This window comes from Acromyrmex echinatior, chromosome 7, assembly GCF_024713525.1.
Source record: "Acromyrmex echinatior isolate Ae372 chromosome 7, ASM2471352v2, whole genome shotgun sequence".
In the NCBI taxonomy this organism is placed as follows: Eukaryota; Metazoa; Arthropoda; class Insecta; order Hymenoptera; family Formicidae; genus Acromyrmex; species Acromyrmex echinatior.
The window spans coordinates 1,335,008-1,359,957 of record NC_141858.1 but is presented as its reverse complement, the minus strand read 5'-3'; the positions used below and the strand labels follow the sequence as shown (position 1 = coordinate 1,359,957).

The 24,950-nt window shown below is 31.7% G+C and overlaps 2 protein-coding genes and 1 long non-coding RNA gene across 4 annotated transcripts; 2 read left to right on the top strand and 1 right to left on the bottom strand.

Annotated features, from left to right (window-relative positions):
- The first annotated feature begins 52 nt into the window (after positions 1-52).
- LOC147908931 (uncharacterized) lies at positions 53-23,645 on the top strand. Its single transcript, XR_015545637.1, has 2 exons — positions 53-2,500; positions 22,965-23,645. It is a non-coding gene; the product is annotated as an uncharacterized LOC147908931 (long non-coding RNA).
- Positions 6,526-10,558, top strand: LOC105143992 (putative E3 ubiquitin-protein ligase UBR7). 2 transcript variants are annotated; one of them, XM_011052621.2, is made up of 7 exons: positions 6,526-7,374; positions 7,472-7,660; positions 7,747-7,893; positions 8,159-8,270; positions 8,370-8,548; positions 8,664-8,823; positions 8,945-10,558. In XM_011052621.2, the coding sequence occupies exons 1-7, from the start codon at positions 7,210-7,212 to the stop codon at positions 9,094-9,096; spliced, it is 1,104 nt and encodes a 367-aa protein (XP_011050923.1). In that variant the 5' UTR covers positions 6,526-7,209; the 3' UTR covers positions 9,097-10,558. The 2 variants fall into 2 exon arrangements, with proteins under 2 accessions (XP_011050923.1, XP_011050924.1); XM_011052622.2 differs by having other exon boundaries at positions 6,527-7,374; positions 8,373-8,548.
- LOC147908932 (uncharacterized) lies at positions 10,914-15,117 on the bottom strand. The gene is made up of 2 exons (XM_087407681.1): positions 12,959-15,117; positions 10,914-12,889 (listed from the first exon to the last, which is right to left on the bottom strand). Exon 1 carries the CDS (start codon positions 14,943-14,945, stop codon positions 13,095-13,097), a length of 1,851 nt encoding a protein of 616 aa, XP_087263807.1. The 5' UTR covers positions 14,946-15,117; the 3' UTR covers positions 10,914-12,889; positions 12,959-13,094.
- Positions 23,646-24,950: the final 1,305 nt, after the last annotated feature.

Here is a 24,950-nt window from a genome sequence, read left to right as displayed (position 1 = left end):
TATTTTATTTTATTTTATTTTATTTTATTTTATTATATACATTACTTTAAATACGAAGCGCCACGATCTGAATGTTAAAATGTTGAACTATTGGGTCATCTAAAAAGTATCCGCGGTACTTTGTCACTAGATATATGACCATCAACACACATCTAGTGACAAAAAACCGCGGATACTTTTTAGATGACCCAATATTATATTCATTTAAATGAATTAATTTCAGAAATTAATAATTGCGTTTCGATATGGTTGTCGGACTTTCAACGCAATCAATCTGAAATCTCATGGCCCGCGTGCCATGTGCATGGTGAGTCGTACCTTTGACAATAGTAAGTCGAGCGGACGCGCGTATTCGGCTATCTTTAAACGTTAATATCTCGTTAATTATTGCGAGCATTACAAAATGGTAGAGGACTTTTCTACTCAATTTAGTCCACTCTACCTGCTCGGGACGAGTGAGGCCGTATATTCATGACATCCTGTATATTATATTTTTATATATTTAAAATTTTTTCAAAAATGCATTTATTAAATGCGTTTTCAAATAAAATAAATTAATCTGAAATATTTTTTTCGATACAGTACGTTTTCAATCATTACGCATGCGTACGTAACATGCCCCAACCGCAGTGTTTAGAGGTTCGTTCGCGTCGCATACTCCAATTTAATCCAGAGGGCACTTGGATCACAGATAAGGTGGCGGTTGGAGCCGTTGCATTCATGTGCTCCAATGTCCAGTGACACAAACGGACAAATGAATCTGTCACCTAACCTAATTCGTGAGACTACTTAAACGGATCGGACATGTGTCTTGTTTCGTTTCGGGTATTTTGTGTTACTTCGATTATTTGAAAAGCGCTTTTACAAAATAAATGCGTTTTTAATAAATAAAAGTTATATTATATTTTTATATTATATTATATTATATTTTATTGTATTAATATTATTTTGTGTTATTTTTCTAATTTTTCTAATTTTATTTATTTTATTTATTTATTTTATTTTATACATTTATTTATTTCAAGAATTAATTATTTACAGATTTTAATATGTCATTCAACATTATTAAGATCGTTTCGAAGATGGGAATAAGTATCAAAAATTTGTTAAATTGCTAGTCAATTTAACTCGTAATATTACTGCGGTAGTTTAGTGAAGTTAGCGTTTCAAGATCAAAAAATCATTTCGGTGCACGTTTCTAAGAACTACATATATAGTACAATATATAAATTCACACAAGAATCATACAAGCATTTAGGGTAAAATCACACAGTGCGGAATAGGACTGCAGAATAGAAAATGCATTATTGAAACAACCACTCAGCGCTATTCTGCATTTGATATTACGGAATAGCGAGTGCATCATTATTCTTGTAATAAACCGTCGTATTTTGAAAGGTTAAAATAATTTGATGCTGACTGATATGATAGAATTGCATAATATCGAGATGAATGAAGTAAAATGATACAATAAAATCTGAGTGCATAAATATAGATACCAAGATAAAAAAAAATAATGATGCATTACGTGCGATTTCAGTGTGCCCTTTTCCGTACTTTTCTATCATTTTCACGAGGTGAAAAAATGATAGTAAATGCATTAAAATAGTTCAAAAAATTGTTATGAGATTATAAATATTAATTGTAAAACATTAAATACTATAACAGTGATAATTGCTTTTACAATTTGAAAAATTATATTTCGTTTTAATAAGCAAATTATTAACGTGAAGTTAGTAGTATTTAAATTATATTCACGCTGGATACATCTTTGACGCATCATGTGAACATAGCACACAAAACTTGCATGATGGAAAAGTGCGGAATAGCGCTGATTATTAGTTGCTTTAATGACGCATTCTGTATTCCGCAGTCCTATTCCGGTCTGATTTCACCTTTAAGATCCAGCTAGACCGTTTAAGATTTTGATTTCTATAGTGTGATTGTGTTATTTATTTTATTTTATTTTTTATTTTATTTTATTTTATTATTTTATTTTATTATAATAATATTATATTATATTGGTATATTATATATTTTTATATTTTTATATTATATATTTTTTATATTTTTATCAAAAATTTATTAAATGCGTTTTTATACAAAATAAATCCGAAATACTCTTTTTTCGATACAGTACATTTTCAATTACGCATGCGTGCATAACATGCTCCAATCGTATTACTTTCTGAGGCGAGGCAAATAGAGCGTACTCGATCACCTTGCAACTAATGTAGAATCGGCTTTAGAGACAGTAAAAATCCATTTGGAATTCGAAATGTGAGAGTAGTATTTCTAGAGCATGAAAATGTCATGAAAACGCGACCGCAGCGCATGCTCGCATCGCAGTATTTCGTGACTATGATAGATTTTCTAACCTAAATAGTCATCAACTTTAATGATAAATATCTTCGCGGGACTAGACACAACATTTACCTGCCAGATTCTTTGATTTTATGCAAAAATGCATCAAATGAGCATAATTTCATTGAAATTGAAGGTGAGGAGCATCTTCTGAATAATTACCAAATTCCGTTAGACGCAATTGGTAGTCTAGCATTTCGGTATTTCTGGTTCTTTTCCTATCATACCATTCATAACAAGAATATTTCTGTTCAATAGGAAAAGTAGTTGTTGAGGTTAGAAAATCTGTTATGTAGAAGTAGACAGTGTGTATAGATTATAGACTGGTACTTATTGGTTCAGGGCGGCTACGTCGCCCCAAACAAAAAAAAAACATCCTATCCGCTTGGGGCTAACCGTCGAGAAGTTGCAGCGTAAGACAATGTCTGTTTGGAATATTTCTAACCCACCAAAACAGTGGGGTGTGAGAAAAGCTCTTTTTAGAGCGGTCTTTTTAGAGCTGTAGGCAACTTCTAGGAAGTTAGGTCCCAAGCGGATAGGATATATTGTATTATTGTTTTCTTTTATTCAGAGTAGCGTAGCCCTAGTTTATATATCCCACCACTGACGAGATACTATTAAAAACCGACATCCTTACAGGAGTTTGCGTCCTTGTGAATATTGAAGTGATTAAGAGTTAAAAACTAATAATATTGTATTAATTTTATGCTTTATTAGTTTAGACGTATTTATACATTTATAACTCAATAATGTTCGATTGTTCTTTAAAATTGTGATTTTAGTGCTATCATCAAAGTTTGATTATCAACAGAGATGATAAAACAGAAAAAATTATAATTTTTCTGCAATATATAGAATGTTATTGTTTTACAAGTATGCATATTTATTTATAGAATACATTTATGTAATATAAAATCATGAATTTAATTAATGTATGGGCCAAATATTTATGATAATAATAGCAAATTTGTATCAATAAAATTTGTATTGTTAATAATGTCAGCGTTTTTCAATTATCTCCAGGCCCTTTGGGCCTTTTTTATACTGCCGAAAATTTGCCCAAGGTTGACAATTTTTAATAGTATCCCGTTGATGACCCCATTCTGTCCATGACAGATTTTCTAACCTCAACAATTATTTTTCCTACTAAACGGAGCAATTTTGTTATGAATGATGTGATCGGAAAAGAACTAGGAGTACCGAAATACTAGAGAGATACTATCGATCGCATCTAACGGAATTTCCGTGACCGTAGTGCCTGAATCTATATTTTTGTCAAATATATGACATTTAAATATTTAACTAAAAGTGTCTGGAAGACTCACAAATATTTTTAATGGTACTTCATAACTCTACATACGAAATACAAACAATTCTATGTGTGAACATTGTTATCCGGCTGATTATTTCGGTCAAATACATGGTCTAAAAAAGATACATTAATTATAATTAACAGAATGAGTGATTACATGTAACGCGGTACGTGATACGCAGTACGGAAATTAACTAAGTAATTATAGGAATCGCCCAAACCTTGCTTCTTTTCGCCTCTATTATATGTAGCACGGTAAGCGGCAGTGACAAATAAACTTTAATATGAATTTTTTAAAATATATTAACTTATTTTTACATACATTTCATCAACACTCTTACTTTTTCAACGAACTTTTATTTAATAATTGTATTTAAATCAATTAATTCTATTAAAAAGTACTTCCCAGAAACGAGAATGGATTAAAATGGATTAAAATTTTTTAATACATATTTTAAATCCATGAAAATAAATTGAATGGATTGAAATAGATTGGATCCGAGCTGACATTAGTTTAATATTCGAAAAAAGAAACATTCATATGTAAGGGTTACAAATTTTATTCCTAAGACATTTATAATAATTATAAACCTGAAATTAACTACTTCAAAAAAAAATTGGTTTCTACTTAAAAAATGCACCTTAGTGGGATTTGAACCTGGGATCTCTGGATTATGAATCTTCTACGTTACCCACTTCTACGTACACCACTTTTTCAATTGATAAACGTGTTATTCATTCTCGATTTCAACCAGCTAAACCAGTGCACGAAATTATATAGATATGATAAAAATATCATTATTTAACAGATATAATCAATTTACATTACTATAAGACAGCATTGAGTAAGTGTCGGATAATCTATAAATCTCGTTTAGCTGATGTCGCGCGCCGTGATCAGCGTAATATTCGGGCTGTCTTCGACTTGATTTGCGAGTATTCACATTGATCATTCATTTTATTTCTAATCAAAGCGAAACAAAAGAATATAGCTCAATCATTACGTTACAACTTTTTTGAACTTAATTGAATTAAAACGAAAAATTTCCTATTTATAATTTTAAATAATTTAAGTAGCATTTATGATTCATTTTAAAAGAAATACTTTTTTTTCAATTGAAATAAAAAACTGCATTTCCTATTCAAAATTTTGAATTAAGCAGTATTCATGGTGCACAGAAATGATTGACATTTTTAAATTCAACTGAATTGAAAAACTGCATTTCGTATTCACAATTTTGAATTGAGTAGCATTCATAATGCATAAAAAAATACTATAATACTATTTTTAGATTGAAAGGCATAGAGATATGCTCTATGCAATTTCTGTAAATGAATAAAAATACATTCAGGATTAAAAAGGATTTATTTTAACATTCATAAATCCCTATTTCTGAAAATCTGAATCCATTTTAATCCATTCTCGTTTGCTGGGGCACGAACCGCTCCATGGGACATTAAGGACACAATTATCGTGTACGTAATGTATAATCTACAATGAGCAGTAGCAGTAGTGGATTAAGGAATAAGCGTAGAAATCAACCAATCATTGATTATCCTCCTCACATTTGACTATGATTGATTGATTTCTACGCCTATTCTTTAATCCACTACTGCTACTGCTTATTGTAGATCATGCATAAAACGACGGATCATCAAATCTTTCGATACGTGTACCGAATACATACGGCGATACGCGTTATGGAACGGCATCCTTACATGTAATGCGATAAATGGCACGGGCCAGTGACAAATTCACATCATTAAGCACTTTTTAATAGAATTAATTGATTTAAATACAATTATTAAGTAAATTCGGTGAAAAAATATAAGTGTTAATGAAATGTGGGCATAAAAATAAATTAATATATTTTAAAAAATTCATATTAAAGTTTATTTGTCACTAGTGCTGCTTACCGCGCTACAGTAAAAGAGGAGAAAAGAAGCAAGCGACACGATTTCCTATAGTTACCTAGATTATGTTCCAAAACTTCTTCTCTGAGGAAAATTTTATTCGAAATATATTATATTGGGTCATCTAAAAAGTATCCGCGGTACTTTGTCACTAGATATATGACCATCAACACACATCTAGTGACAAAAAACCGCGGATACTTTTTAGATGACCTAATATAATACGTAATGTATATACTACAGCATATAGAGTAAAATCTAGTTGGTTTTTGTAGCGCGTATCGCGCTACATGTAATCGCATCCTGACTCACAAACCTTTTCAATGCACTTCCAAACTTTTCATACGAAATACAAACGATTTAAAATAGTAATTTTTACAACTGAAGGGTTTGTCTGATCATGTACATTCGAATCGACTTATGTCGACTTGTGTTATCGTGTGGGAAGTACCCATAGTGTTTAAGACTTAACGAGATGCGAACATATAATTGCTATATAGCTTTTGCACACTGAAAAACGCGCGGCAAAATGTAATGTGATAGCTAATAAGCTTACAGCTTCTAATGTGTTCATTGGTTACCGCGTCTCATTTGTCGCGCGGCAAGCGTTTCCGTGTCCAATGTGCAGGAGCCAATACTGATTCCGGACCAGTATTGGATGCGAACGTATTGGAGCGCGTTGGGTATGTAATGCAAACAAACCTAAGGCCCATATCCCATGCAACGAATCGCGCGTAAACGTATTCGCGTACGGCTATACGCATCATGGGACAGCACCTTTAAACACATAGGCTGTATTCCAAAATTCATTGCCAGCAAATTCACTGAAAATCTATAGTTTACGTTACGTCTATTATACATTTTCAGTACTGGCAGTGAATTTTGGAACACAGCTATTATTATTGCGCAATTGCGTGTGCTCTGACCTTTGATATTTGACGCTGCCATGTAAGGTATCTTGACATCGAAGGTACCGACAGAGAGTACGTTTCGATAATCACTGCAGTATTGAAAATTTATAGTACACAAATCTATAGTAATGTATTGTACAATATATATACAATGTATTGTATATATATAATGTATATATAATGTATTGTACAATATATAGTTTCAGCATTGGCAGTGAATAACGCACCCAGAGAGTTGCACTATTTGGGTATGGGCAATGCGATGTTGCAAACGCTTTGAAGCGTCAGTTAGTTCTTTCTTCTAATTGGTCGATCAAACGCTTCAAAGTTTGTAGTGAGACTTCAACAGTTCGACCACAACCTTTGTATATACTGCGATATATGTCATCGACAAGATACTCGTTACCCGTTGGCCCATCGGTGCTTACATTTAAGATCCTGATGCACGGGTGAGAAGGCGTGCGATTCCTTCGTTACAAGGAGGATCGGACTTCATTGAACGAAAAAAACATTGAACGAATAAAAGGTCGATAAGATGCGTCACATCGAATGCGTCGCTGCCAGTCCGTGAATCGTTCGACGTTCGCAGTTCGCTCTAACCTTCCGCGTTTTTAACGGATTGCTTCGACGCTCGCAAAGATCCCGACTTCGAATCTCTTCACCCTACGACTCCGCGGTAGACAGACCTTCTCGTCGCATTTTTTTTTCATGAATCGCAACGAAATCGGAAATATGTCTGATCAGTTAGCCGAATCTGTGGAGGACGACAGCTCCGTCACAATGCTTGATGTTCTCCAGGTAGAAAATCAGCTTGAAGAGGATGCATATGCCGTTCTAGGCGCATCCGACGACCAGAATTGTACTTACAGTAAGGTAGCAATGCTTTTGATCTTTTGCCTGTGACAGTTTGCATTTTACAGTTTTGTTCTCCATTTAACTAATTAGTTTGTTTATTTACAACTGTTTGTAGGGATATATAAGACAGGCGTTGTACGCGTGTAAAACATGTTGCTTAGACAAAATTCGAGCTGCCGTCTGTTTGGCATGTAGCTTTCACTGTCATGAAGGCCATGAACTTGTAGAACTGTATACAAAGCGACATTTCAGATGCGACTGTGGAAATACTAAGTTTGATGGCAAACAATGTAATCTAGAGAAAGTAATGGATCTTTTACTTATATACTTTTATATGTTTTATATAAAATTATGTTGCATTGATTGACTATTGCTTATTGTGCTTTCTAGCTAAAATCTGCTATCAATACTGAAAATAAATACAATCAGAATTTTGATGGTGTTTATTGCATCTGTGCAAGACCATATCCTGATCCAGAAGGTGATGAAGATGACATGCTACAATGTATAATATGTGAAGATTGGTATCATTTGAAGGTAAATTACAAAATCTGTATATACTTGTATGTATATTAACATCTTTTGGACTTCATATTAATTGTCTAAAGAATTTATATATAAATAAACTTTAGAAAAGTCAAAGTGAGAGTATCCACAGTATCCACAAGATAAAAGATAAAAAAAAATAATAAAAACAAAAAGTAAAGTGTTGTTGATTGGGTTAACTTCTAAAAGATTTATTCTATGTATATATGTCTTTAATGAAGATAAACTTTAAAGGACTAAAAAGGATTTTTTTTAGCATTTGGAATGTGATAACAATGCACCAGCAGATAATGCTTATGATGAAATGATATGTGCAGGCTGTATGAAGAAACACAACTTTCTGTGGAAATATGCAACGAAACATGCAGGTTATTTGGACTCTTGTGATACCTACACAAACTGAATCGTAAATTATTATTTTTAATGTATTTAATTATAAGCTTATGAATGTGTTATTTTGCTACAAGTAGTCCTAAAGAAAGCAGATGTGAAATTGGATGTATCTGAAAAAAATGAAGAAATAAACATCAGTGAGTTGTCCAAAGGATGTCAAATGCCAAAATTTAGCTGTGCAGATACTAAAGGAAGCTGTTTTTGGATAGAAGGTTGGAGAACCGCACTGTGCACTTGCGACGAATGCAAATCAGTGAGATATTGACTTTTTTCGTATACTTTTGTTATTATTAACATATTATATTTGTTAAAAGATTTATGCGTCCTTTTATGACAATCTTTTATTATATTTTTTATCGTTATTGCAGTTATATAATGCAAAAGGCATTGCATTTTTACTTGATCCAAAAGACAGTGTACAAGCATATGAGGAAGCAGGAAAAATGAATAAGCAGGAATCTCAATACGAAAAAGGCATGAAAGCTCTTGCTAGCATGGGACATGTACAAAAGCTGACAGCGATTGAAGGTAAAACTCTGAGATTAAAAATATTCTATGAAATAATAATAAATTTTTTTCAAATTAAATTTTTCAGAAAATGTGTATTCACTAATGTTTAAGCTAATTAACTGTTCATAATTGTTTACAGAATATAACAATATGAAAGAACGGCTAATGCAATACCTACAGAAGTTTGCTGAAAACAAGAAAGTTGTACGTGAAGAAGATATTAAAGAATTCTTTTCGGAAATGGAATCCAAAAAACGCCCTAAAGTGACAGTGCCAACATATTGTCGTTAAAAACTTATATTTATACAAGGTGTCCCACAATTTTTGGCAAAGCGCTTTTGTGTTGCTAGAGCGAACTAAACTGAGTCAAAAAGTTCTATACTGTTTTGCAATTTTTGAAATAGTTAATGAAAATTTAAGAAAGTAATCAAATTCGTTCGGTTTACCACCAAATATAAGCAGACTGCGAGATAAGCCCAACGAGGCGCGCTGTCACTAGGTATGTTAATGCCAATGTCGCTTATAAACAATATGCCTAGCGATGAAGAACATGGGTGCGTTCCGAGTTATGCATAAAGCACATAATGCATCATTGGTCCTTATTGTTTACCAAATAAAGAAAGATAAAACGATTCATGTTCTTTATGTGTAACTCGGAATGCATTCCATATATCTCTGCAGTGGTGCCAGATTCTAGTTTGCCAGTGATGGAAATTTGGCTCCGCGTGACAGAGAATCAGCCCCTTCACTTTTGCTCCACCAAATGCCATCGTGCTTCAGACAAAAAGGAAGGCGAAAAAGATAGCATGCTATTGCTGCTTTGCTCGTTCAGCGCCGAAGCTGGTCGAGCGCGACATCACTTATTAGAGCAAAAGTGAAGAGGCTGATTCTCTGTGTTGTGCGGAGTCAAATTTTCATCACAGGCTTGCGCTACCATTTGATAATATGTGGGGGGAAGAGTGGAGGCAGTTGCCGATAGCTATAACTTCATAGCAATTACTATGGCGACTGCTCCAATTCTTCTTCTATCACGCATTACCAAGTGATAACGTAAACCAGAATCTGGCACAACTCTCTGGGCGGTCCTATTTCGCCGCGCGCTTGCATTTGGCAGTAGACCGGGTGAATTTGGCTATTTTTATAAATTCATATCTCGTTAACCATTTTGAAAATTGCAAAATGGTAAAGAACTTCTCGACTCAGTTTAGTTTGCTCTATCTATACAAAAACGCTTTGCATAAAATTACGTGACATCCTGTACAGCCAATCACAGAAAGGTTGCACTTTTTTCGGGTTTCGGAATGTCTATTTAACCCAACGATTGGTTCTTATTTGTGGATCTATGAATCGTTTGGTGAGCAAGCTGCATTCTGCAACTTTTCTATGACCGGCTATATATACCTCCATAGTTAACGATGATCTAAACAAAAATAGACATTTTATTGTTTTTAGCAGGATATCTTGAGTTTTGAGAATTTTATATCTAATATTTAATTGGTACATGTCACTACATTGAAAAATCCCTATATATATCTTGAATCCATATATATATATATTGAAAAATTTCCATATATAATTACAGGAAAAGATGAAAAGAAATGTGAAGAAACGTAATTTGCAAATATATATATAAATAATGTCAAAAAAAGGTATTAATTAAGAGAAAAGATTCGCGATTTCTTTGCATGTATATTATAACATTTAATCTTTAATTCGAATTAATTACAAATAAATTTTTTATTGAAAAATATAACGAGCAAGTTCTCGATTTCTTGTCATTTCCTTATCATTTCTTTTTTTGCTCCCATACTTTCACATTTGCATCCACACAAAACTGTTCATTGATGGAGCGAGAAATCTTGCCTTTTTTATACTTATTAGATTTTTTTACAAAGTAAAAAATTTTTATGGAAACTCATTTTATCGATACATATTTAATATTATTTTTTGAGATTAAGAATACTTCTCAATACACAAGAACTCTGCGTTGATGATGGCGACAGAATCAGACAGAGCCACACACATGCACGAGCCCATGTCCGTGTGCTCGCCTTCGGCGCGCTGTGAACGAATGAGACAGCGTCTTTTTCGCTCTGGTCGCTTGTTTCAAGTGATAAAAAATGCTTTCTCGGCAACCTTAGTCGCTCGGCATATATCAATAAGAAGCGAGAGGCATTCTAAATAATAAGTTTTAATAAATTGTAATAGTATACCTCTCCCATCAATCCAGAATAATATAAATAAATCATGTCAAAACGCAATAATTTACGAGATATTTAATTATTTATGATTTTTTTATGAGCGTTATATTAGGTGTAGTAAAAAGAAATCCATTATTTTTCCAATAGATGGCTTTAGTAACTTGTATCTCGCGTTGTGAGATACAGATGTAGTCGAGCTCGTAAGATATGAGATCGAAATGCTAGAGATCTCAAAATCGAATCCTGCTTTTTTTTCTTTTTTTCATAGTTTTTTTTTCGAAATAAGTAATAATAAACGTATATTAGATCAAATATATTTTCATATAATTTTTAAAATAATTCATGTATGGGAGTTTTAAAGTAACAATTGAAGAAAAGAAACCCATTTCGTTTTCCAAAATACCATTAACAGATAAAAAATTATATTTTTATAATATTGAATTATTTGTAATATTATTGGTGCATTTTATATTACATTATATTACACTTCGGATTTAATTTTTACTATTTGACACTACAAATTTTATTAGTGGATTGTACTTTTACACATTGCAATTATTAAGGTACCCATTTTTACTTTTATTTATTGAGTCGTCTAAAAAGTATCCGCGGTTTTTTGTCACTAGATGTGTGTTGATGGTCATATATCTAGTGACAAAGTACCGCGGATACTTTTTAGATGCCCCAATATATGAATCTATCAATCTTTTATTTATATGAAACTATTAATGGTTTCATTTATACTTTTAAAAAATTTTTTCATAATCTATTTTCATATAGTTATATATTGAGTCATCTAAAAAGTATTCGCGGTTTTTTGTCACTAGATATGTTGACCATCAACACCATCTAGTGACAAAAAACCGCGGATACTTTTTAGATGACCCAATATTTAGTTACTAAAATTCCATTGCGTTCCAGCGACATAAGACGGTAGAGAACATTTTTGAACGGAATGGAATGGCATGTTTAGCTGAGTTGGTTGAATTTAAAAATTGAAACGAATATATTCAGAAATTTTTTTTATATCCATCTACAATGATGGATGAAAAAATAGTGTTATTACTAATGTTAAAATTATTGCGAAAGGCAAGAAATGTGCCAAGTTGGCGTGCTATTCCGATATTTAAGAGTGTGCGAAAATTTTATTTCGCTTATAACGTTTTATTGCAATAAAGAAATATTAGAAGAAATATTAGAAGAAATATTAGGTCATCTAAAAAGTATGGTGAACACATCTAGTGACAAAAAACCGCGGATACTTTTTAGATGACCCAATATATAAGAAAACGAAAATTCTACAGTTAATGTTTACACAAAGAATGAGGCGTCTCCAAGGCGCAAGTGACAATTTAAATGAAATGCAAACGATCGTGAGAAATTCTTCAATTATTTCAGAATGACATTGGAATTATTTAAAGAATTGCTGGCATTATATTGGGTCATCTAAAAAGTATCCGCGGTACTTTGTCACTAGATATATGACCATCAACACACATCTAGTGACAAAAAACCGCGGATATTTTTTAGATGACCCAATATATAAAATAAGATTAAAAGTAATATAAAAGGCTCTGTAGTAATAAGCAAAAGGTAGTATAAAAGAAGGGCAAAGAGCCAATGACGTATATAAAAAATTATAATTCAGATAAGAAAACTTAATACAAAAACAATTAACATACAATAAAATAAAACAAACGTTTCAACTCCAATTGAGTCATTTTCAATGCCATCATACGATAATATAAATGTCGTTCTAAATTAAAAATTAATACATAATTTTACAATATTCTTAAAATTCCTTAACAAAAAATTCTTTCCTCTTTCTGTGTAATACGCTGTGAGTCATTTTTATCAAGAATTAACAAAGTCATAAGAAAGTTCTGGAAAAATAACCGTAAACAAAAAGAATTAATATTAATCACATAAAAATTAAAAATATGATGATATACCTTAGTAAATCTGTTAAAAGTCCCATAATACACAACGAGAAAAAAATGTAAAATGTAGTCCATTTTGTGGTACAGTAAAGTCTTTTTAATTTAATAGGTTATTAAAGCAAATTCGCAAAGGTAACGAGCATCTGACTTAAACGATGTCACAAAACGAAATGTCAAACAGAAAAACATTATCGAGAACGGAAAACGGAAAAATAGGAGGAAAAGGATAGAAGATGTTAGAAAGGAGAAAGAGAATGTCAGAATACAAATCCGGCAAAGACTCCGTGTCATTTTGTCTATTAATCCCATGCTTCTGTTTTTTAATATGAACCATTTCTGATATCAACCTTTTGTTGTATGAAGGCTCTATATCCAATATTTCTACTTTATCCCATTTAAAGTTATGATTCTCCACCATACGATGGTTGGAAATCACTGATGGAGATTTTGAACTTATATTGATATCAGAAACATGTTCATGCAATCTTGTCTTTAATTGTCTTTTAGTTTGGCCAACATAACTGGCATCACAATCCTCGCAGGATATTCTATAAACCATATTTTGACTCTGAACGTGTTCCAAATCATTCTTTCCTCTCCTTATAAAACTTCTCAATGTGTTAGGAATAGTAAAAGCCAATTTACAATTAAGCATATTGACAATTGGTATAAATCTTTCGGATATCGTATTAACATATGGAATCGTAAAGAACCTTCTCCCAGTGTCATCCTTATTCTTATTTAAATTATTAAACTTATTAATGTGATATTTTATTCTATTATGAATGGTCGAAAAAATAAAACTTAACGGATATCCATTCTGTAAAAAAATCTTAATAGCGTCAATCAAATTATTTTGTTGGAATTTCGGATGACACAAACAAAATATCTTATCCACGACTCCATAAATCACACCTCTTTTATGACAAAGTGGGTGGTGTGAATGGAAATTAAGAAATCTGCCGGAAAAAGTTGCTTTACGATATACATCAAAAATGAGATTCCGTTCATCGATAATTACCATCGTATCTAAATAACTTATTCTTCCATCACCTATCTCCATAATGAACTGTAATCTAGTATGTAATGAATTGAAAACATCCAAAATATCATAAATACTTTCAGAAGGAGCGGCTAAGATAATATCATCGACGTATCGGTAGTAAAACAACAGACGACAAGGCAGCATTCCAATAGCCATCTTTTCGAAACCCTGCATAACAATACTTGCAACAACCGGTGACAAAGGTGAACCCATGGGGGTCCCAAAAATCTGTTTATATATTTTTTTATTAAAAATGAAAAATGTCGAATTCAGAACCATACGAAAGGCTATCAGAAACTCGTCCAAAGGAATCTTAGTTTTCTTAGATATAGCATCCCACCTCACAACCACACTATCAGATGCCAAATCTATAGGTATGTTAGTGAAAAGGGATACTACATCCAAGGAAACCAAAACGGAATCTGATTCCAGTTTCACATTCTTAAGTTTATTAATCAAATCATAGCTGTTTTTTATGAAACTGGGCGTCTCCGGTATAGAATCTGCAATAATGCTATGCAAAAATAATGCCAAATTATATAACGGGTTATTTAACGATGAGACAATAATTCTCAACGGATAGTTATGTTTGTGTATCTTAGTCACACCATAAGCCCTAGGAATGACCCCATCAGTCGTCCGCAACCTCCGATACATCAAATCATCTATTACTCCCTTTCCTTTCCACCTACCAAGCAAGTTACGTAAATCCCCCGTAAGTTTCTTAGTAGGATCTTTCGTTATTAATTTATAAGTATTTTTATCCGAAAGCATCAATTCCATCTTGGATATGTACTCTAATTTATTCTGAGCAACGGTGACATTCCCCTTATCAGCTTTGGAAATTAAAATTTCGGGATGATCTTTTACAAATAATTTCGTTGTCCTTACCCAATCGCACAACAACTTGTCATTCGAGTCGTTCTTAGGAAAATCATTCCGAAATTTATCCATAATTAAAACACTATTATTTCTAACAAAATTAATTAAATTCTTCCGACGGCCAATAATATTATTCTCAATATTTTTAATAAATTCTATCAATGTTCTATCCAAATTGTGTTTGTTAATAGGAAGACCAAAGTCTTCCCCCAACTGAAGCAAACATTGGACCTTTAAAGAAATGTCAACATTGCTCAAATTAAACAAAATTGCTCAATTTAAAAAAACAAAAAAAAAATTAAAAAACAAATATTAAACCGATATCTTACTGTTGTGCTTCGAATAATGAATTGCTTAATAAAATTACACCTAACAAGGTTAATAATTGCACTGATGTACAAAATGTAGAAAAGATTCACATTTCGGCAGAATTGTTCGGAGATGCGGCTCCTCTAGATGTTTTAAATGATAAATGGTTTCTGAATTTGAGCAATGTTGACATTCTTTTAGAGGTCCAATGTTTGCTTCAGTTGGGGGAAGGCTTTGGTCTTCCTATTAACAAACACAATTTGGATAGAACATTGATAGAATTTATTAAAAATATTGAGAATAATATTATTGGCCGTCGGAAGAATTTAATTAACTTTGTTAGAAATAATAGTGTTTTAATTATGGATAAATTTCGGAATGATTTTCCTAAGAACGACTCGAATGATAAGTTGTTGTGCGATTGGGTAAGGACAACGAAATTATTTGTAAAAGATCATCCCGAAATTTTAATTTCCAAAGCTGATAAGGGGAATGTCACCGTTGCTCAGAATAAATTAGAGTACATATCCAAGATGGAATTGATGCTTTCGGATAAAAATACTTATAAATTAATAACGAAAGATCCTACTAAGAAACTTACGGGGGATTTACGTAACTTGCTTGGTAGGTGGAAAGGAAAGGGAATAATAGATGATTTGACGTATCGGAGGTTGCGGACGACTGATGGGGTCATTCCTAGGGCTTATGGTGTGACTAAGATACACAAACATAACTATCCGTTGAGAATTATTGTCTCATCGTTAAATAGCCCGTTATATAATTTGGCATTATTTTTGCATAGCATTATTGCAGATTCTATACCGGAGACGCCCAGTTTCATAAAAAACAGCTATGATTTGATTAATAAACTTAAGAATGTGAAACTGGAATCAGATTCCGTTTTGGTTTCCTTGGATGTAGTATCCCTTTTCACTAACATACCTATAGATGGGGTGAAAAGTAACCTCCTTGACCGCCAGAATGCGCCACTACTGCAAAAAAGTTTATGGTGCCTTGTAGTCCGTTCATATTTAGGCAGACATGCCAAGTGGCAGTGCGATACTGCCCTTAGTTTTGTTTTGAGAGCTGATTGTTGTTGACGTGTTTGCGAAAACGATTTTCGTTCTCTCATAAAACATTATTTTTTGAGAGGCAAAACGGCGAAGGAAACAAAAGAAAAGTTGGATAAATATTATGTGGCTAATACTCCGTCAGATTACACCGTCAAATATTGGTTTCGAGAGTTTCGTGGTGGCCGCAACTCCTCTACCGATGAAGTCCGCAGCGGCAGGCCCTCCGATGCGGTTACCGAGGAAAATGTCAAAAAAATACATGAAATGGTGTTGGCTGACCGGAAAGTGAAGGTGCGCGAGCTAGCAGATGCTACAAAGATTAGTACTGAGCGAACACGCCATATTTTGGGCGAGATTCTGCATAAGAAAAAAATTTTTTTCATTCCCAAGGAGGTTACTTTTCACCCCACCTAGTAGATTTGGCATCTGATAGTGTGGTTGTGAGGTGGGATGCTATATCTAAGAAAACTAAGATTCCTTTGGACGAGTTTCTGATAGCCTTTCGTATGGTTCTGAATTCGACATTTTTCATTTTTAATAAAAAAATATATAAATAGATTTTTGGGTTCACCTTTATCACCGGTTGTTGCAAGTATTGTTATGCAGGGTTTCGAAAAGATGGCTATTGGAATGCTGCCTTGTCGTCTGTTGTTTTACTACCGATACGTCGATGATATTATCTTAGCCGCTCCTTCTGAAAGTATTTATGATATTTTGGATGTTTTCAATTCATTACATACTAGATTACAGTTCATTATGGAGATAGGTGATGGAAGAATAAGTTATTTAGATACGATGGTAATTATCGATGAACGGAATCTCATTTTTGATGTATATCGTAAAGCAACTTTTTCCGGCAGATTTCTTAATTTCCATTCACACCACCCACTTTGTCATAAAAGAGGTGTGATTTATGGAGTCGTGGATAAGATATTTTGTTTGTGTCATCCGAAATTCCAACAAAATAATTTGATTGACGCTATTAAGATTTTTTTACAGAATGGATATCCGTTAAGTTTTATTTTTTCGACCATTCATAATAGAATAAAATATCACATTAATAAGTTTAATAATTTAAATAAGAATAAGGATGACACTGGGAGAAGGTTCTTTACGATTCCATATGTTAATACGATATCCGAAAGATTTATACCAATTGTCAATATGCTTAATTGTAAATTGGCTTTTACTATTCCTAACATTGAGAAGTTTTATAAGGAGAGGAAAGAATGATTTGGAACACGTTCAGAGTCAAAATGTGGTTTATAGAATATCCTGCGAGGATTGTGATGCCAGTTATGTTGGCCAAACTAAAAGATAATTAAAGACCAGATTGCATGAACATGTTTCTGATATCAATATAAGTTCAAAATCTCCATCAGTGATTTCCAACCATCGTATGGTGGAGAATCATAACTTTAAATGGGATAAAGTAGAAATATTGGATATAGAGCCTTCATACAACAAAAGGTTGATATCAGAAATGGTTCATATTAAAAAACAGAAGCATGGGATTAATAGACAAAATGACACGGAGTCTTTGCCGGATTTGTATTCTGACATTCTCTTTCTCCTTTCTAACATCTTCTATCCTTTTCCTCCTATTTTTCCGTTTTCCGTTCTCGATAATGTTTTTCTGTTTGACATTTCGTTTTGTGACATCGTTTAAGTCAGATGCTCGTTACCTTTGCGAATTTGCTTTAATAATCTATTAAATTAAAAAGACTTTTTACTGTACCACAAAATGGACTACATTTTACATTTTTTTCTCGTTGTGTATTATGGGACTTTTAACAGATTTACTAAGGTATATCATCATATTTTTAATTTTTATGTGATTAATATTAATTTTTTTTGTTTACGGTTACTTTTCCAGAACTTTCTTATGACTTTGTTAATTCTTGATAAAAATGACTCACAGCGTATTACACAGAAAGAGGAAAGAATTTTTTGTTAAGGAATTTTAAGAATATTGTAAGATTATGTATTAATTTTTAATTTAGAACGACATTTATATTATCGTATGATGGCATTGAAAATGACTCAATTGGAGTTGAAACGTTTGTTTTATTTTATTGTATGTTAATTGTTTTTGTATTAAGTTTTCTTATCTGAATTATAATTTTTTATATACGTCATTGGCTCTTTGCCCTTCTTTTATACTACCTTTTGCTTATAAAATAAGAATATATCGTATTGAAAAATAAGAATTATTATTAATTTTCTTCTTTGAAGTTATCAAATTCTCAACCATCAACAATAGCCAAATCGATATAGCCTGCAATCGATATTCTGTTGATTCTATATCGTTTCTGTACTGTTCCGGCCATGAATCGATGGTTCCGATATAGTAGAGAAACATCTTACGGAATGGAGCCGTATTGAATTCATTTCTAGTAAGAAATCCGTTCCGTCGTTCCGATTATTCGTATGTACGTGGCCAGACAAAACTTCCGGTTGTAAAAATTATCATTTTAAATCGTTTATATTTCATATGAATAGTTTTGAAATGCAAATAAAAAGGTTTGTGAGTCATTCTATTAATTACAATTAATCATTCTTTTTTGGACCATGTACTTGACCGAAATAATTAACCGGATCTAAATTCAACAAAGTTTATATATGGAATTGTTTGTATTTCGTATGAAGAGTTATGAAGTACCATTAAGAACATTTGTGAGTCATCCAGACATTTTTAATTAAATATTAAAATATCATGTATTTGACCGAAATATAGATATAGACGCTACGGAAATTCCATTAGACACGATAGGTAGTCTATCTAGCATTTTGATATTCCAGGACGTCTTATGGAATTGCTTGGAATGAGTTCCGATCGGAATTATTTAGCTTTCCTAAACAATTTCTTTTAAAAAACACAATAGAAATGTAGGAAATAATTTAATTATTTTGATCGGAATCCATTCCGAATAATTCCATTACATTTTCTAGTTGTATTACTTTCCGAAGCGCCACTACAGTCTAAGTATTAAGATGTTGAACTAATATATATATTTTTTAAACGAATGAATTAATTTCAGAAATGATAATTACGTGTCGATATGGTTGTCGACATTAACGCAATTAATCTGAAAATGTTAATAATCCCCCCAAAATTTCCCAAATTAATCTTAAAAAACTGTAATAAACTTATTGCGAAAAAATATTGCCTCGGCCGGGAGTCAAACCCGGATCTCTTGCATTCCGTGCGAGCGTCCTGAGCCTTTAGACTACCGAGACCTTAGCAATAATTTTTCGCAATAACTTATTATTTTCTAGTTGTTATTCGATCAACAAGATGGATGAGTAACTAACATTGTAAGACAAAATTCTTTGCATCATTCTCTGTAATAGACTTCAAATGTTATTGTTATAGGATTTAATTATATCAGGTTTTGAAACATAATATAAAAATTAGAAATTGTTTTATTTGTAGGTTTTAACCATCACTACTTCAAAGTATTGTGAAGTGTCTGAACATAAGTTTAATTTTATATATTGGGTCATCTAAAAAGTATCCGCGGTTTTTTGTCACTAGATGGTGTTAATGGTCAACACATCTAGTGACAAAAAACCGCGGATACTTTTTAGATGATCCAATATATAAAATTAAACTTATGTTCAGACACTTCACAATACTTTGAAGTAGTGATGGTTAAAACCTACAAATAAAACAATTTCTAATTTTTATATTATGTTTCAAAACCTGATATAATTAAATCCTATAACAATAACATTTGAGGTCTATTACAGAGAATGATGCAAAGAATTTTGTCCCAATATAATTTAATAAAACTGACATCAGATAAAGAAGATATCATCAAGTATGATTATGAGATGATACGTATGCAACTATTCATTAATCTCCATTAATTAAAAAATGCAATAACCAAGATGACTATGCAATATGTGTAATAAAAAACAATACAGAAATAGGAACAGGTAATGCTGTACAGTTTCAATTATATTTTTATATATTAAAGTATATTAGCGTAAGTCTGATAAAGTAATTAATTTTTTTATATAAACAGGAAGATTTCCTCCAAAATTAGATAATGAACAAAGGAGAATTTTATTTAATTTTACTGATGATTGTCTACATGGAATCGATCATATAGTGACAGTTATGCATTGTGATTATGATGCAGAGACTAATTCATATCCTGAATTATTTTTGCATGTGAGTAGTTTTTAAAAAATATATTTATACCAAGTGATATATGAATAAAAATATTTTAAGATGATCAATAATGTAACTTATTTATAGTATAGAAGATTGTGTTAGCTTGTGTACTAGAACTCAATAAACAAAATTCTTTAAATTATCTAAAATACATGTCTGGCAGTCTATACTATTTTATGGTATCATGTATCCAATCTGGAGCATGCTTAGACGATCCTAAAAAATCTAATAGATAGGTATCGACAAGCAGATTTATATTATATTAAAATTAATTATAATGTAAATATTGTATAATATCTATATTAGACATATTGCATAGTCATCTTGGTTATTGTATTTTTTAATTAATGGAGAACATAATTGCATACGTATCATCTTGTAATCATGCTTGATGATATCTTCTTTATCTGATGTCAGTTTTGTTAAATTATATATAAAATTAAACTTAACTTACGTTCAGACACTTCACAATACTTTGAAGGAGTGACGGTTAAAACCTACAAATAAAACAATTTCTAATTTTTGTATTATGTTTCAAAATCTGATACAATTAAATCCTATAACAATAGCATTTAGGTCTATTACAGAGGTTTATTACAGAGAATGATACAAAGAATTTTGTCTTAGTGTTACTTATCTTGTTGATCGAATAACAACTAGAAAATGTAATGGAATTATTCGAATGGATTCCGATCAAAATAATTAAATTATTTCCTACATTTCTATTGTGTTTTTTTAAAGAAATTGTTTGGAAAGCTAAATAATTCCGATCGGAACTCATTCCAAGCAATTCCATAAGACGTCCTGGAATATCAAAATGCTAGAGAGACTACCTATCGTGTCTAATGGAATTTCCGTCTATATCTATATTTCGGTCAAATACATGATATTTTAATATTTAATTAAAAATGTCTGGATGACTCACAAATATTCTTAATGGTACTTCATAACTCTTCATACGAAATACAAACGATTCCATACATAAACTTTGTTGAATTTAGATCTGGTTAATTATTTCGGTCAAGTAATGGTCCAAAAAAGAATGATTAATTGTAATTAACAGAATGACTCACAAATCTTTTTATTTACACTTCAAAACTCTCTCGTACGAAATATAAACGATTTAAAATGATAATCTTTACAACCGGAGGTTTTGTTCGATCGCGTATATACGAATGTTCCATTTCTGTGCACATGGCGGGCACCTTTAGGGTGCAATTACATGTAATGCTGTACGCGGTACAGAACTAAGTAACTATAGGAACTGCGCAAACCGTGTCGTTTGTTTCTTTTCTTCTTTACCTTACCGCGCTACATGTAATAGAAGGAAAAAGAAGCAAGCGGTACGGTTGCGATGTTCCTATAGTTATCTAGTAAGGGTGCGACTACATGTAGCGCGGTACGCGGTACAGAAACTAAGTAACTATAAGAATCGCACAAACCGTTTGTTTCTTTTCTCCTTTATTACGTATAACGCGGTAAGCGGCATGGGTCAGTGACAAATTCACATTATTAAGCACTTTTTAATAGAATTAATTGATTTAAATGCAATTATTAAGTAAATTCGTTGAAAAAATAAGCGTTGATAACATGTGCATAAAAATAAATTAATATATTGGATCATCTAAAAAGTATCCGCGGTACTTTGTCACTAGATATATGACCATCAACACACATCTAGTGACAAAAAACCGCGGATACTTTTTAGATGACCCAATATTTAAAAAAATTCATATTAAAGTTTTTTGTTACTAGCCTGTGCTACTTACATGTAATAGAGGAGAAAAAAAGCAAGCGGCATGGTTTGCGCGGTTCTTATAGCAGAGAAAAACCTGAGAGAGGTCATGCCGGCCCAAAACCTGTAACCGCAAAATGCTGCCGCACATTACTGTTCCCTGACAAAGTGGATGTAAACTACATAGCTCTGAGGGTCCATTTTTCTGAGGGTAATACGTTCACTTTTCAACTCCAGATGATAAATCGATACTTGGTTCATAATCGTGCTACATTCGTGCTACAAATTGTGCATCACAAATATTCATCTCTGCAATCTTACATGCGCGTAATGTTCATTTCGCTTAAATTATTAACATTAAGATCATATCATATTTTTACAAATATTTGTGTTAATATTTATATTTTAAATAAACTATATACATATGAATTAAATTGTATTTCAAACATTTTATTTTTATTAAACACATTTTTATAATTTATTTACTTTATTTGTTATTATTTTCTTATAATACTAAAATTTGAAAAGCATATAATGACAAAATTAATCTAAACATTTTTTTTGTATAAATTCTTTAAGTACTTAAAATGCAATTATAAGTTTTATTGCGACGCAAAAATTAGATGTTTAATAATATAAGGAAACAATATATTTTGTTAACAATAACATAAATTAAAAGAAGAGCTGATGAGCAAAGCTGGTTAATTATATGTATGCTTGTAATTATAAATTTTTATACACAAAAATTTAAACAATATTGAGAGTTTCAATCCGAAATATTTTTGTTCTAGATACAGCTAACACAGACAGTTTTTGCAGATTTGGCGTACGTGTAACATGCGGATCGGAAGCTTTTAGAAGGATTCCAAGCGTCTTTAGAAGTTTCCAAAACACAAACTTGGCCATCACCTCATCAATAAAGTCGAAAAGCATAAGCTAAGCCGCATGTCGTATGTACACAAATCTCAACCGCTTTAACGGCGAACCAACTCGGATCGGTCGCAGCGCACGCTCGATCGCATGACGCAAAACGCGTAATATGCGTACATCCCAATCAAGAATCCAGATTTGGCGGGCGCGCATGACAATAGCGTACCGCTTAGCCATCGCGCTCGAAAATTGCCAATCGCTGCCCGAAACAGGGAGTCACCTCAAATTTTTCAATTTTGCGAGCATCTCATAGGCGACTATAAAGGGAAGCCTTTGTTCTTCAGAGAGGATAAAAGGTAAAATCGAGCAGCAATGCTCCTTCTTCGCTATTCTTGGTTAGAGTCAACGCTTCGCTACAAGTAACCGCTTAGGAGACGCTTAGGAGACGCGTTTGATTCGCAATCGAGAATTCGCGTAAATCGAAATTCAACCAAAACACCGTCTCATTCAAAATTTTCTCGCTATCACTTTCGCTCTAACTCGCTCTGGAACAATTTTGTTTATTTATGAAACAATATAATCATGCAATTTTTGCGTCTAAAGCTGAAATGTCGCTCTATCGAGTGATATAAATGTCAATTAAAAAAAAAAAATAGAATATAATGTATTTCAGTTAAAATAATATTACTTTCCTTCTATAACTATTGCATCAATGAAACTTTACATAATATATTTTGAATATTTAAAGAATTCGTATAAAAAAAGTTAAGATTTTTGCAATTATCTTATTATATATTAGGTGTAGTAAAAAGAAATCCATTATTTTTCCAATAGATGGCTTTAGTAATCTGTATCTCGTCTACGCGTGGTACAGATTACTAAAACCATCTATTGGAAAAATAATGGATTTCTTTTTACTATACCTAATATATATAAATATATATGTGTGTGTACATATATATATATATATATATATATATATATATATATATATAATATATTTCTATCATCTCCATTGAAACACAGACAAAAAATACTGTTTCTTAATAAAATTATTTTTTATACACATTCTAAATCATCGATACATTTTTTAATTTTTATATTTTATATATATGTGAGCTAAACGTAAGCTATAATTACACGTATTATATGTATATTTACGTTTACGCAATTTTTCTTTTATTGTAACTAGCTGCTAAAGTCTAGATAGAGTATTAACATTTGATCTTGATATGCGTGTGTTTGTGCGTGTATATATACAAGATGTCTTAGCATATATTAAGTTGTTCGGAAAATTCGTTTCAAATTTGATTAGCTCAAAATTGTATGTATATCTTTGTTAAAAATAAACGAAATTTAAATTTAGAAAAAGGGTTTTGAAGCTCGAAATTTCTACTTTCAAAGCTTACTATATTTCTTGAGTTCATGTGAGTTTTGTAATTTTGACATATACAAAACTACGAATTGAAAAAAATGAAAAAAATATTTCTCACTTTGTAGGTCTGTCACGTGTCCAAAATAAATTTGTGAAAATTTTCCACTATCTATCGGGCAAATTTGAAGTTTTCCCTACAAAATTGTTTTTTTTTAAATATTTTTTAAAAATATTCCTACAATTTTTTAATTTTAAATAAAAAAAATTAAATAAAAAGAAGAAATCTGACTTTGATTGCTCATTACTCCGGCAAAAATCATTATATCACAATTAAAAAATTAGATTTAAAGCTGAAATGTTGCTCTATCGAGTGATATAAAAGCCAATTCTTTTAAAAAATAGAATATATTTGCATTTGAGCTAAAAATATAATATTACTTTCTTTCTATAACTATATTGCGCAATGATTACAATAAAAGTATAGTCATATTTTTAACTCAAATTTATATATATTCTATTTTTTTTTAAATAA

Coding starts and splice junctions, on each gene's coding strand:
- LOC105143992 (XM_011052621.2), top strand. CDS start 7,210: ATGAATCGCAACGAAATCGGAAATATGTCTGATCAGTTAGCCGAATCT. Junction 8,271..8,369: donor ATATGCAACGAAACATGCAG/GTTATTTGGACT, acceptor TTTTGCTACAAG/TAGTCCTAAAGAAAGCAGAT. Junction 8,824..8,944: donor AAAGCTGACAGCGATTGAAG/GTAAAACTCTGA, acceptor AATTGTTTACAG/AATATAACAATATGAAAGAA.
- LOC147908932 (XM_087407681.1), bottom strand. CDS start 14,945: ATGGATAAATTTCGGAATGATTTTCCTAAGAACGACTCGAATGACAAG.